This window comes from Mixophyes fleayi, chromosome 2, assembly GCF_038048845.1.
Source record: "Mixophyes fleayi isolate aMixFle1 chromosome 2, aMixFle1.hap1, whole genome shotgun sequence".
In the NCBI taxonomy this organism is placed as follows: domain Eukaryota; kingdom Metazoa; phylum Chordata; class Amphibia; order Anura; family Limnodynastidae; genus Mixophyes; species Mixophyes fleayi.
The window spans coordinates 13,377,533-13,390,645 of NC_134403.1; the positions used below are offsets into that span (position 1 = coordinate 13,377,533).

General features: G+C 45.7%; 1 protein-coding gene across 1 annotated transcript in view; it reads left to right on the top strand.

The window, feature by feature from the left end:
* P4HA3 (prolyl 4-hydroxylase subunit alpha 3) overlaps positions 1-13,113 on the top strand; it is a 55,637-nt gene that overhangs the window by 27,447 nt on the left and 15,077 nt on the right. The window contains exons 4-5 of the mRNA XM_075198490.1: positions 1,081-1,230; positions 9,900-9,951. Of these exons, the coding sequence (XP_075054591.1) occupies positions 1,081-1,230; positions 9,900-9,951 (202 nt within the window). The remainder of the gene's footprint in view (positions 1-1,080; positions 1,231-9,899; positions 9,952-13,113) is intronic.

Consider the following 13,113-nt stretch of genomic DNA (forward strand, 5'->3'; position numbering starts at 1 on the left):
CAGTAGTGATAGAACCTTGCCAAAAGGTCCACCAGTGAGCAGGTCAAAATAGATGATACTTGAATAAGATGACTTCAGGGGCCTGAGTAATTAAGGAACGTATCTGCCAGTTTTGTGCATATCATCCGCAAAATCACTCTACGCCTGGCCAGAATCGGATGATACGCAACAGAACGCAGCCACGTCCAAGTCATCTGTCTACAGTCTACGAATTTGGGAAGGGAATGGGATGGATTTACGTAGGCAATGCACAGTGAGGGCGTTCCCGTGCCGCCGCGTCCATGCCAGGCTCGGCACACACAGGCTGGTTTTCTGCCGTATCTCTTGCACCAACTAGAAGTCTAGTCTAGTCCTGTGTCCTCTTTATGTCAGTATCGCATGCATGCTATAATATGTGTCTGCAGTCAAGGACAACTGTAAAAATGTCTGTTATGTACAGCAGACATTAAGTACACTCTAATAAAAAAAAAAATAAAAAAAAAAATATTTTTTGAATTTCCATATACAATCATAAATGACTATAATATTGACATGTAACATTAATTGAATATATGATTTTTTTTATATATGCATTATTTTGAGATTTTACATTCCACATAGGTATTGTATACATCCTGCAGTGTCTGGTCTACTACAGCAGAGTGACCCTACACCCATAGTCATCACCGCACGTATCCTTAGATCCGCCCCTTGTTGGCTTCGGAGTACGCAGAGCCGAGTTATGTGGGGTTTATACCAAACACACGATGCGCTCAGTCTGCCGGCATTAATGACTCAGGCCCCAGGTGTTAATGGTCACTCCACAATTTCTCCACCCCTGAATCAGTCCATTGTCTGTTGTGTGAGTCCATCTCAATAGTAACATAATGAGAAGTAATCAGTGGTTTTCTTTACTGGATTTGGTTACAGATTTTCTGCTCCGTGTGTGTCTCCGGCCCCAGAGAAAAGATACAGACCCGTCTGTCTGGGCTCTATTATAATTTATTAAACGTATCTTCATAGCGGACCCTGACAGGAGAACGTAGAATGTTATTAATAGAAATGCTTGTTGACCACATTCCTTGGCTTAAAATCCTGCAGGTGGCTTACGACATGGAAGATTATTATCATTCTATACCCTGGTTGGAGGAATCCGTCAGCAAGTTCCGGGGGTCTTATGGCAGCTGGTTCACTGAAGACCGGGGGTCGCTGGAAGATGCTTTGGATTATTTAGCCTTTTCCTACTATAAGGTAAATTACAGCAATATTTTATGTTCTATTGAATGATTTTTATGTTGTGTTCTTGACTTTGGTTGGACATAGAGGTCCCCAATCAGTACCGAGACAAGTTGTGTTGACATTCGAGTTATAGATACAATACTGTGCCCCTTCACCAAACACACATAAAACTATACTAATCCACACATAACATAATACTTAAGACAGAAATATTGCTACAAGAGAACCGTTACTATAAAGCATACTTGCCAACTTTGGCCACTTGCTGTCCGGGAAATTGGTTGGGGAGGTGGGCATGTGGGGGCGAGGATTAGCAATTAGCATTATTGGCCCCACCTTCTGCCCAACATGTGCTTACCACTTCAGGGTTAAATCTCATTGGGATCCAGTGGGAGAGTCCGGCACGTTCATATTAGCAGCTGTGGCAGAGTGTAACTTCCTCTTCTCCCTGGATCAGGACCCCCCCACACCCAGCAGTTAGAGGTGGTAATGTAAGATATAACATGTGTTTTCCTCCCATACAGACAAGGCACAGTTTTGATAGGAGAGCATCGCAGTCGGCTTGTGTTTAGCAGACAGTACTTACTCGGTTTGGCTAATGGTCACTGTCCCCTTCAACGCCATTAGACTCTGGGTTTCTCTAGTAAGGAGGACCCTGGGGTGCCTAGTAAGGGCATAACATTGTTGAGTCCAGAGGGGGTATAGTCACTTATTTCCTCATAATAGTTATAGATGCTCGGGCTCGGTTTTCCGAAAACCGAGCCCACCTGAACTTAGGGGATCCGAGTACGCTCACGAGCCGGCTCGTTACTTTCGCGCGTCCTCGGATCTGAATCGAGGCAAAACATCATCGTTGCATTGATGGATCTCGCAGGTTTTTTATTCCATAAGTACAGGAGTAACAGTGTTCTTGTCACTCTCCATTCATCAGTGACATTGGTCATACAGAAACAGGAGGGGTAGCAGTGTTCTTGTCACTCTCCATTCTCCAGTGACATTGGTCATACAGAAACAGGAGGGGTAGCAGTGTTCTTGTCACTTGACAAAAATTAACTGGAAATGTCTGCAAATTAATGTTATTGAGGTTATTAATTATGTAGGAACAAAAAAAGAGCCACATTATGTGATTTTAGAGAAAAATAAGGATCCAAACACGAAGTTAATCCAGATCCAAAACCAAAACCAAAACACGGGGGTCAGTGAACATCTCTAATAATAGTACCAGCCAATAGATAATGTTTAACCTGGATGGGAGGGAATGTGATCTTTCACCTTATTGGTACATGCTTTTTAGCTGACTGCCCTCCTCTCGCTGCCACCTCACTTGATTCGCTGATAATTATAAACTGAACTATAAATTATAACTGTGACCTTCTTCCAAAACTTAACATTGGTGTCAGTGTCATTATTTATTGTTAGGTTTAAGTTATGTAGCATTTAAGGTAAAGTGATTTGGGTACGTGAGGAGAGGAATCAACACTTTGCATTTTAATGTGAGTTTACAAATACAGTGCTGAATGTTATACCGTGGAATGTTATACCGTGGAATGTTATACCGTGGAATGTTATACCGTGGAATCTAAAGATTGTATGACCGGAACGCTGTGTCTCTGCAGAACGAGCTGTTCCGTTGGGAAACTCGACTCCGAGATTCCAGAACCCACATATTAATAACAATAATTGGCAAACGTTGTAGAAAGGGCCACAACATTTTTTAAACAAATATCTAAATGGAAACTTTGATTAAATAAAATAAAGGGCCCTTAATGGCTTATTTATTACTAAGGTTCTCTTGGTGATGATGTAAGAGGCAGCTGAGCGATACTGGCCTGGGGCAGTGAGCGTATCTCTGGATATGGACTGTGACACCCACCGCGCCAACAATATCAGTCTGTTTATGCTGTTGTTTAACTTAATTACAATTAGATATGACACAGATTTGCTCTGTAGATACAATGTTATCCAATCCATCGAGCCAGAGGAGCAACAGCAAGGCTGGGCCCCATGGCAAGAACTGGGTAGGGGCCAATTGACGTTGCGCTAACCTCCCAAGCCCACTGCTGTGCTCTGAATATTTACTTATATAAATGTTCTACTAAGAGCCTTATGTTAAGTATTACAAACAAGTCACAATAAAAATGACTCATGCTGCACATTACTTCCACAATTTATTATACTGTAAATCACATTTTTAAGATGCTACACAAAAATAATTAGAATACATCTTTTTAGTTTACATAATCTTTATATTGGTCCCTTGACATTCACCATTAATGCAGCACATTACAGTTGTTAGAGCAGGGCTCAGGCACAGTTGTCGGAGCAGGGCTCAGGAACATTTGTTGGAGCAGGGCTCAGGCACAGTTGTTGGAGCAGGGCTCAGGCACAGTTGTCAGAGCAGGACTCAGGCACAGTTGTGGAGCAGGGGTCAGGCACAGTTGTCAGAGCAGGGGTCAGGCACAGTTGTCGGAGCAGGGATCAAGCACTGTTGTCGGAGCAGGGATCAGGCGCAATTGTCGGAGCAGAGTTCAGGCACAGATTTTGGAGCAAAGATCAGGCACAGTTGTCGGAGCAGGGATCAGACACAGTTGTCGGAGAAGGGATCAGGCACAGTTGGAGCAGGGATCAAGCACTGTTGTCGGAGCAGGGATCAGGCGCAATTGTCGGAGCAGGGTTCAGGCACAGATTTTGGAGCAATGATCAGGCACAGTTGTCGGAGCAGGGATCAGACACAGTTGTCGTTGCAGGGATCAGACACAGTTGTCGGATCAGGGATCAGGCACAGTTGTTGGAGTAGGGATCAAGCACTGTTGTTGGAGCAGGGATCAGGCGCAATTGTCGGAGCAGGGTTCAGGCACAGATTTTGGAGCAAAGATCAGGCACAGTTGTCGGAGCAGGGATCAGGCACAGTTGTTGGAGCAGGGATCAGGCACAGATGTTGGAGCAGGGCTCAGGCACAGTTGTCAGAGCAGGGCTCAGGCACAGTTGTGGAGCAGGGGTCAGGCACAGGTGTCAGAGCAGGGGTCAGGCACAGTTGTCGGAGCAGGGATCAAGCACTGTTGTCGGAGCAGGGATCAGGCGCAATTGTCAGAGCAGGGTTCAGGCACAGATTTTGGAGCAATGATCAGGCACAGTTGTCAGAGCAGGGATCAGACACAGTTGTCGGAGCAGGGATCAAGCACAGTTTTTGGAGCAGGGATCAAGCACTGTTGTTGGAGCAGGGATCAGGCGCAATTGTCGGAGCAGAGTTCAGGCACAGATTTTGGAGCAAAGATCAGGCACAGTTGTCGGAGCAGGGATCAGACACAGTTGTCGGAGAAGGGATCAGGCACAGTTGGAGCAGGGATCAAGCACTGTTGTCGGAGCAGGGATCAGGCGCAATTGTCGGAGCAGGGTTCAGGCACAGATTTTGGAGCAATGATCAGGCACAGTTGTCGGAGCAGGGATCAGACACAGTTGTCGGAGCAGGGATCAGGTACAGTTGTTGGAGCAGGGTTCAAGCACTGTTGTTGGAGCAGGGATCAGGCGCAATTGTCGGAGCAGGGTTCAGGCACAGATTTTGGAGCAATAATCAGGCACAGTTGTCGGAGCAGGGATCAGACACAGTTGTCAGAGCAGGGATCAGACACAGTTGTCGGATCAGGGATCAGGCACAGTTGTCCGAGCAGGGATCAGACACAGTTGTCGGAGCAGGGTTCAGGCACAGTTGTTGGAGCAGGGATCAAGCACTGTTGTCGGAGCAGGGATCAGGCGCAATTGTCGGAGCAGGGTTCAGGCACAGATTTTGGAGCAATGATCAGGCACAGTTGTCGGAGCAGGGATCAGACACAGTTGTCGGAGCAGGGATCAGGCACAGTTGTCGGAGAATGGATCAAGCACTGTTGTCGGAGCAGGGATCAGGCGCAATTGTCGGAGCAGGGTTCAGGCACAGATTTTGGAGTAATGATCAGGCACAGTTGTCGGAGCAGGGATCAGACACAGTTGTCGTTGCAGGGATCAGGCACAGTTGTTGGAGCAGGGATCAAGCACTGTTGTCGGAGCAGGGATCAGGCGCAATTGTCAGAGCTGGGTTCAGGCACAGATTTTGGAGCAAAGATCAGGCACAGTTGTCGGAGCAGGGATCAGCCACAGTTGTCGGAGCAGGGATCAGGTACAGTTGTTGGAGCAGGGATCAAGCACTGTTGTTGGAGCAGGGATCAGGCGCAATTGTCGGAGCAGGGTTCAGGCACAGATTTTGGAGCAATGATCAGGCACAGTTGTCGGAGCAGTGATCAGACACAGTTGTCGGAGCAGGGATCAGGTACAGTTGTTGGAGCATGGATCAAGCACTGTTGTTGGAGCAGGGATCAGGCACAATTGTCGGAGCAGGGTTCAGGCACAATTGTCGGAGCAGGGTTCAGGCACAGATTTTGGAGCAGGGCTCAGGCACAGTTGTCAGAGCAGGGCTCAGGCACAGTTGTCGGAGCAGGGATCAGACACAGTTGTCAGAGCAGGGCTCAGGCACAGTTGTGGAGCAGGGGTCAGGCACAGTTGTCAGAGCAGGGGTCAGGCACAGTTGTCGGAGCAGGGATCAAGCACTGTTGTCGGAGCAGGGATCAGGCGCAATTGTCGGAGCAGGGTTCAGGCACAGATTTTGGAGCAAAGATCAGGCACAGTTGTCGGAGCAGGGATCAGACACAGTTGTCGGAGCAGGGATCAGGCACAGTTGTTGGAGCAGGGATCAAGCACTGTTGTCGGAGCAGGGATCAGGCGCAATTGTCGGAGCAGAGTTCAAGCACAGATTTTGGAGCAAAGATCAGGCACAGTTGTCGGAGCAGGGATCAGACAAGTTGTCGGAGAAGGGATCAGGCACAGTTGGAGCAGGGATCAAGCACTGTTGTCGGAGCAGGGATCAGGCGCAATTGTCGGAGCAGGGTTCAGGCACAGATTTTGGAGCAATGATCAGGCACAGTTGTCGGAGCAGGGATCAGACACAGTTGTCGGAGCAGGGATCAGGTACAGTTGTTGGAGCAGGGTTCAAGCACTGTTGTTGGAGCAGGGATCAGGCGCAATTGTCGGAGCAGGGTTCAGGCACAGATTTTGGAGCAATAATCAGGCACAGTTGTCGGAGCATGGATCAGACACAGTTGTCAGAGCAGGGATCAGACACAGTTGTCGGATCAGGGATCAGGCACAGTTGTTGGAGCAGGGATCAGACACAGTTGTCGGAGCAGGGTTCAGGCACAGTTGTTGGAGCAGGGATCAAGCACTGTTGTCGGAGCAGGGATCAGGCGCAATTGTCGGAGCAGGGTTCAGGCACAGATTTTGGAGCAATGATCAGGCACAGTTGTCGGAGCAGGGATCAGACACAGTTGTCGGAGCAGGGATCAGGCACAGTTGTCGGAGAATGGATCAGACACTGTTGTCGGAGCAGGGATCAGGCGCAATTGTCGGAGCAGGGTTCAGGCACAGATTTTGGAGCAATGATCAGGCACAGTTGTCGTTGCAGGGATCAGGCACAGTTGTTGGAGCAGGGATCAAGCACTGTTGTCGGAGCAGGGATCAGGCGCAATTGTCAGAGCTGGGTTCAGGCACAGATTTTGGAGCAAAGATCAGGCACAGTTGTCGGAGCAGGGATCAGACACAGTTGTCGGAGCAGGGATCAGGTACAGTTGTTGGAGCAGGGATCAAGCACTGTTGTTGGAGCAGGGATCAGGCGCAATTGTCGGAGCAGGGTTCAGGCACAGATTTTGGAGCAATGATCAGGCACAGTTGTCGGAGCAGTGATCAGACACAGTTGTCAGAGCAGGGCTCAGGCACAATTGTCGGAGCAGGGATCAGACACAGTTGTCAGAGCAGGGCTCAGGCACAGTTGTGGAGCAGGGGTCAGGCACAGTTGTCGGAGCAGGGATCAGGCACAGTTGTCGGAGCAGGGATCAGACACAGTTGTCGGAGCAGGGATCAGGCACAGTTGTTGGAGCAGGGATCAAGCACTGATGTCGGAGCAGGGATCAGGCGCAATTGTCGGAGCAGGGTTCAGGCACAGATTTTGGAGCAATGATCAGGCACAGTTGTCGGAGCAGGGATCAGACACAGTTGTCGTTGCAGGGATCAGACACAGTTGTCGGATCAGGGATCAGACACAGTTGTTGGAGTAGGGATCAAGCACTGTTGTTGGAGCAGGGATCAGGCGCAATTGTCGGAGCAGGGTTCAGGCACAGATTTTGGAGCAAAGATCAGGCACAGTTGTCGGAGCAGGGATCAGGCACAGTTGTTGGAGCAGGGATCAGGCACTGTTGTTGGAGCAGGTTTTAGGCACAGTTGTCGGAGAAGGGATCAGGCGCAATTGTCGGAGCAGGTTTCAGGCACAGTTGTCGGAGGGATCAGGCACAGTTGTCAGTTCAGGGATCTGGTTGTCAGTCATAGTAGAAGATGGACTTGTCTTAGATTGGGCCAACAAGACCATTGGTATCGTTTTGTCTTCTGCTAGTTATTTTTCCAATACATCAATGAGAACTGCACAGCTACCAATAAGGACATGATGATGATGTATGTGCCAGAGACTGTTTCCAATTATGCAGCAGTGAATTACTCGCCCACTCTCAGTATTTCCTATTACTTCAGAAGGCAAATGGAATTGTCAGCTGTGCGACAAGGATATTTTGTGGTCAAATCGGTGTAGATCATGTGTGTGTTCTGAGACAACCAGAGTATGTCATGAATTAAAGAGGTAATCTGAATGGACCTGCTGAGAATAATTATATAGATTCCAGGTGTCTTCCTCAACCGCACAGTGGAAATATATCTCAGCCAGAGCACATTCAGCAGAGTAGTTTAGTCCCAGAGCTGGTAAATGTGAATTTAATATCCTGTTGTAACCACAGTGGGGGGGAGAAGTACAGGGGGAGTGTTGGAGACGTGGTCATATTCAGTATTGCAATACAGTCATCAGTGTCTCCCTCTACCAAACATTATTAGATGTTTAAGTTGTTTTCATTAGGAGAAAAGATTTCTGGGTAATTTACCAAGTGGGTGAGGCCTCTTCTTTTACATCAATATGTAAAAACATTTCAAAAAGTTTCAGTTCTGGGACAAAGGGAGCTGGGCACTCATTCATGTTCCTCAATTGATAATAATCTAATTAGCAAACATTAATTAGGCCTATTTGCAATTCAGCCAAATGAATTATCACTCCTTCCCCATTTTAGTAGCCCGTCCAACGATTTTTAGAAACCCTTTTCTTGGTCAAGTGAGCTTTTTTACACATTTGCTTGCCACGCAGTCCTGTGGCCACCCTCATTCCACATTTCCACATTTTGCTGGGGAATATGGCAGGTCTCATTTCTAAGGCTCAATATGGTCATAAGTGTTCTGTGTGGAATTCTCCGTATCGTTTGTGTCAGTGGAATTCTCCCTATCATTTGTGTTCTGTGTGGAATTCTCCCTATCATTTGTGTTCTGTGCGGAATTCTCCTTATCGTTTGTGTTCTGTGCGGAATTCTCACTATAATTTGTGTTCCGTGTGGAATTCTCCCTATCATTTGTGTTCTGTGCGGAATTCTCTGTATCGTTTGTGTTGGTGGAATTCTCCCTATCATTTTTGTTCTGTGTGGAATTCTCCCTATCATTTGTGTTCCGTGTGGAATTCTCCCTATCATTTGTGTTCCATGTGGAATTCTCCGTATCGTTTGTGTTCCGTGTGGAATTCTCCGTATCGTTTGTGTCGGTGGAATTCTCCCTATCATTTGTGTTCCGTGTGGAATTCTCCCTATCATTTGTGTTCCATGTGGAATTCTCCGTATCGTTTGTGTTCCGTGTGGAATTCTCCGTATCGTTTGTGTCGGTGGAATTCTCCCTATCATTTGTGTTCTGTGCGGAATTCTCACTATAATTTGTGTTCCGTGTGGAATTCTCCCTATCATTTGTGTTCTGTGTGGAATTCTCTGTATCGTTTGTGTTGGTGGAATTCTCCCTATCATTTGTGTTCTGTGCGGAATTCTCACTATAATTTGTGTTGGTGGAATTCTCCCTATCATTTGTGTTGGTGGAATTCTCCCTATCATTTGTGTTCTGTGTGGAATTCTCCCTCTCTCCTGCAATAGTAATATGAGGTGTATGGTGGGGGAGATGCTGTTATTCATATGGTAAAATCATCAGATGAGGTTATGGATTGTACAAGGACATTCCCCATCCACAGACTAAAGCTGGAAAGTCTTATATCACATTTCAAAGCCTTTCCTTTCCAACTATATACACTGCTGACTTCATTTCAATAATTCTTTAGGAACAAAAATAGATGTATGAGATTTTGTGGGGGGGTTTTATCGGACAATGGATATTGCCATGTATGTGAGAGAGTGAGAGAGAGAGATGTCAGCAGTTTACTGATGCATTATGGGATATTATAGTCCTCACTTACCAGACATGACCGTAAACACCATTGTCCAAACCTGGGAGCATCACTATTGTAGAGATTGATACATTGACTTTACCAGTTTCATAAGGAAGCCTTGTCCTATGAGCTTACAGCTAACGCTCCAGCTCACAGCTGTTCTCATTCAGACTCCACCTCCAGCTTTGTCTGTCCTAAATGTAAATCTGCAGGACACCAGCCCGCTCAATAAGGTTTTCACTTCCATCGGACATTCTGTAAGTCCAGACATGTTATAGACTATATATTAATATCTGTGCGTTTCTTACAGGCAGGGAATGTTTCCCAGGCATTATATCTCTCCCGTGAGTGTCTACTCTATGGTATGTAACAGCATTTGTCTATATTACATATATGTTACTGTATTCAACTGCTTTGGGTGGAAATGTTTTAGTATCCATACTGCACCTTGCACTATGCTCAACAGGGATTCTCAGAGCCCCATACATATTTTTTTAAATATAACTTTCCTATAAAGTTAACTTTTTCCATAAGAAAAAGTTGGATGCAAGAACTATGTTTTTAGATTTTAACACCACAATCTTCTGCATCAATGTGACAGGAGCCTTACATCACTACTCTGTGCTGCGGGGAGTCCCTGCTCCTTCCACTATATAACTTTCAGTCTGTGGCTGCCTCCATTCCCCTCCTCACATCATGTCACTGCCCCTGTCACATGCAACCCTGTCCTCACTATCACATCACTCATCTACTGATATACTCTATGCTGCTGGGGACTTTGCTCTTTCCATCATCAACATTTATTTATATAGTGCCACTAATTCCGCAGTGCTGTACAGAGAACTCATTCACATCAGTCCCTGCCCCATTGAAGCTTACAGTCTAAATTTCCTTACACACACACAGACGACAGAGAGAGTGAGACTAGAGTCAATTTGATAGCAGCCATTTAACCTACTAATATATTTTTGGAGTGTGTGAGGAAACTGGAGCACCTGGAGGAAACTCACGCCAACACCAGGAGAACATACAAACTCCGCACAGATAAGGCCATGGTCGGGAATAGAACTCATGACCCAGTGCTGTGAGGCAGAAGTGCTAACCACTACTATATAACTCTCAGTCTGGTTCTTCCTGCTTCCTCTATTCCCCTCCTCACATCATGTCACTGTCCCTGTCATATGCAGCCCTGTCCTCACTGACACATCACTCATCTCCTGATATACTCTGTGCTGCTGGGGGACCCTGCTTCTCCCACTATATAACTCTCAGTCTGTGGCTTCCTGCTGCCTCCATTCCCCTCCTCACATCATGTCACTGCCCCTGTCACATGCAGCCCTGTCCTCACTAACACATCACTCATCTCCTGATATACTCTGTGCTGCTGGGGGACCCTGCTCCTTCCACTATATAACTCTCAGTCTGTGGCTTCCTCCTGCCTCCATTCCCCTCCTCACATCATGTCACTGCACCTGTCACATGCAGCCCTGTCCTCACTAAAATATCACTAATCTCCTGATATACTCTGTGCTGCTGGGGGACCCTGCTCCTTCCACTATATAACTCTCAGTCTGTGGCTTCCTGCTGCCTCCATTCCCCTCCTCACATCATGTCACTGCCCCTGTCACATGCAGCCCTGTCCTCACTAACACATCACTCATCTCCTGATATACTCTGTGCTGCTGGGGACCCTGCTCCTTCCACTATAAAAGAGTGTGTGATGGAGTTGGAAAATGGATGTAATAGCTGCTCTTACTTTAGTCAAATGCAGTCAAAGAGCAGTTTACAGACACATCCTGTGTTGATCCATTAAGTGGGATAAGTGCACTACAGCCATTGAATAAAACGCATTATAACACCCTGGTCAATATAATCAATACTACAACATAAATGTATGGTCCTTCTCTTTACTTGTTTTGCAACAGGCATTTACATGAATGTCACGAATACGGTCCCAGCTGCCATGACCTTGGGGTGTTCGCTGTATGAGGTGACACACGATTCCAGCCCGCAGTCTCTCTACCTATCACACAAGTTATAGACCAACTGTATCGCCCCCAAACAGCGCTCACACCCCCACACACTTCAGGTTTGCCACCACCTATTAAATACGAACAATAGAACCCTAATACACTGTCCCACACTGGCATTTAAGGCTTCTAGCTGCTCACAGACTAGCAAGACCCACACCAGCAAACAATGTGTTAACTTTCACACCTCCAGACTGTTACACAAATGTTAATAGAAGCACACACAGCTTGTTAATCAAATGTATCAACAAATTACACACTGGCATTCAAAGGGTTAACTTGGTCGAGTTATATTCTTCTTAACAAGCTAATGGATTCGTTAGCATATCAAGGACGCCACATATTAAATTATAGATTTAATATACAAAAGTACAGGGCATTCAGATATAAAGAAAAATAATGAATAAACAATTAATAGATTGACATACACAAGCAAAACAGTTTAAAATAAAAGGGTATACATTCAGAATAGCACTTACTTGAGTTGTATAATCTGTGCCATGGAAAATTGGCTAGGAAGATGGACAGCTTATCAATGTGAATTGATTTCCCAAAAAAAGTCTGACAATTTGCTATACCTGGTCTCAGCCTTTTAAAGACACTTCCACACCTCTTTCTACACCTGGGGGGTTGTGGCCTGTGACAATTTATTTAATCACTATTTGCATGTTGCCTGATTTACTAACCAATTCTACTATGTGATCAAACTTGTCTCTGGAGTGTCACACAGATCCAATGTTATCATTAATAAATCCCTTATGACTGTCCATCTTTTTGATACCAAACATGATGAAATTTTGATTATGTGACATAACTTTTCCAAAGATATGTGATTTTAGCTGTTCCCAGATACCACCCGTACCTGTCATTCACAACCCTGGTGTGATTTCTGCTCCTCAGTATGGAGTTGCCCCAGATTCCCCAAAATATAAACTATGAAGACATTTTCCTTTGAAGCTCATATTTCTGTATACATGTATAGGCCTTCAAAATGCTGTCTTGGGTTTCAAGGATGTCCAGCTGTGACCGGCCCCACAAAGTCTATTCAGGAGTCCAAAAACTAACTTGTGTCAGGATATAGCTCACAGCAAGAGCTCTTTGAAGCTACCACAGGTGACACTGATATCTCCTAACACTGGAATGTGCAGAGCCATCAAATACATTTACATCAGACTTTCTGTCTTCACAATTTACACTTTCGTAGCTGAACTTATCAATGGATTCATTCAACATATTTACACTGCAGTTATGATTCATCCCTTATATATAACTGTAAGTTCCCTATGTTCATGACAATGGAAAAATGGTAACTCCCGAATTGTGCACAAATCTGTAATGTAAGAATGTTTGAAACAAGGATTTCTGCTTCTTATCCATTCCATCAATAAGTGTGCGGTACTAGAAGACTGGTTTGACCTTCCATTTTCACTGCTATTATACAAAATGTAATTATTTTTTTAAAAAAAGAAACGGAAGCTCTTATACATAAAAATA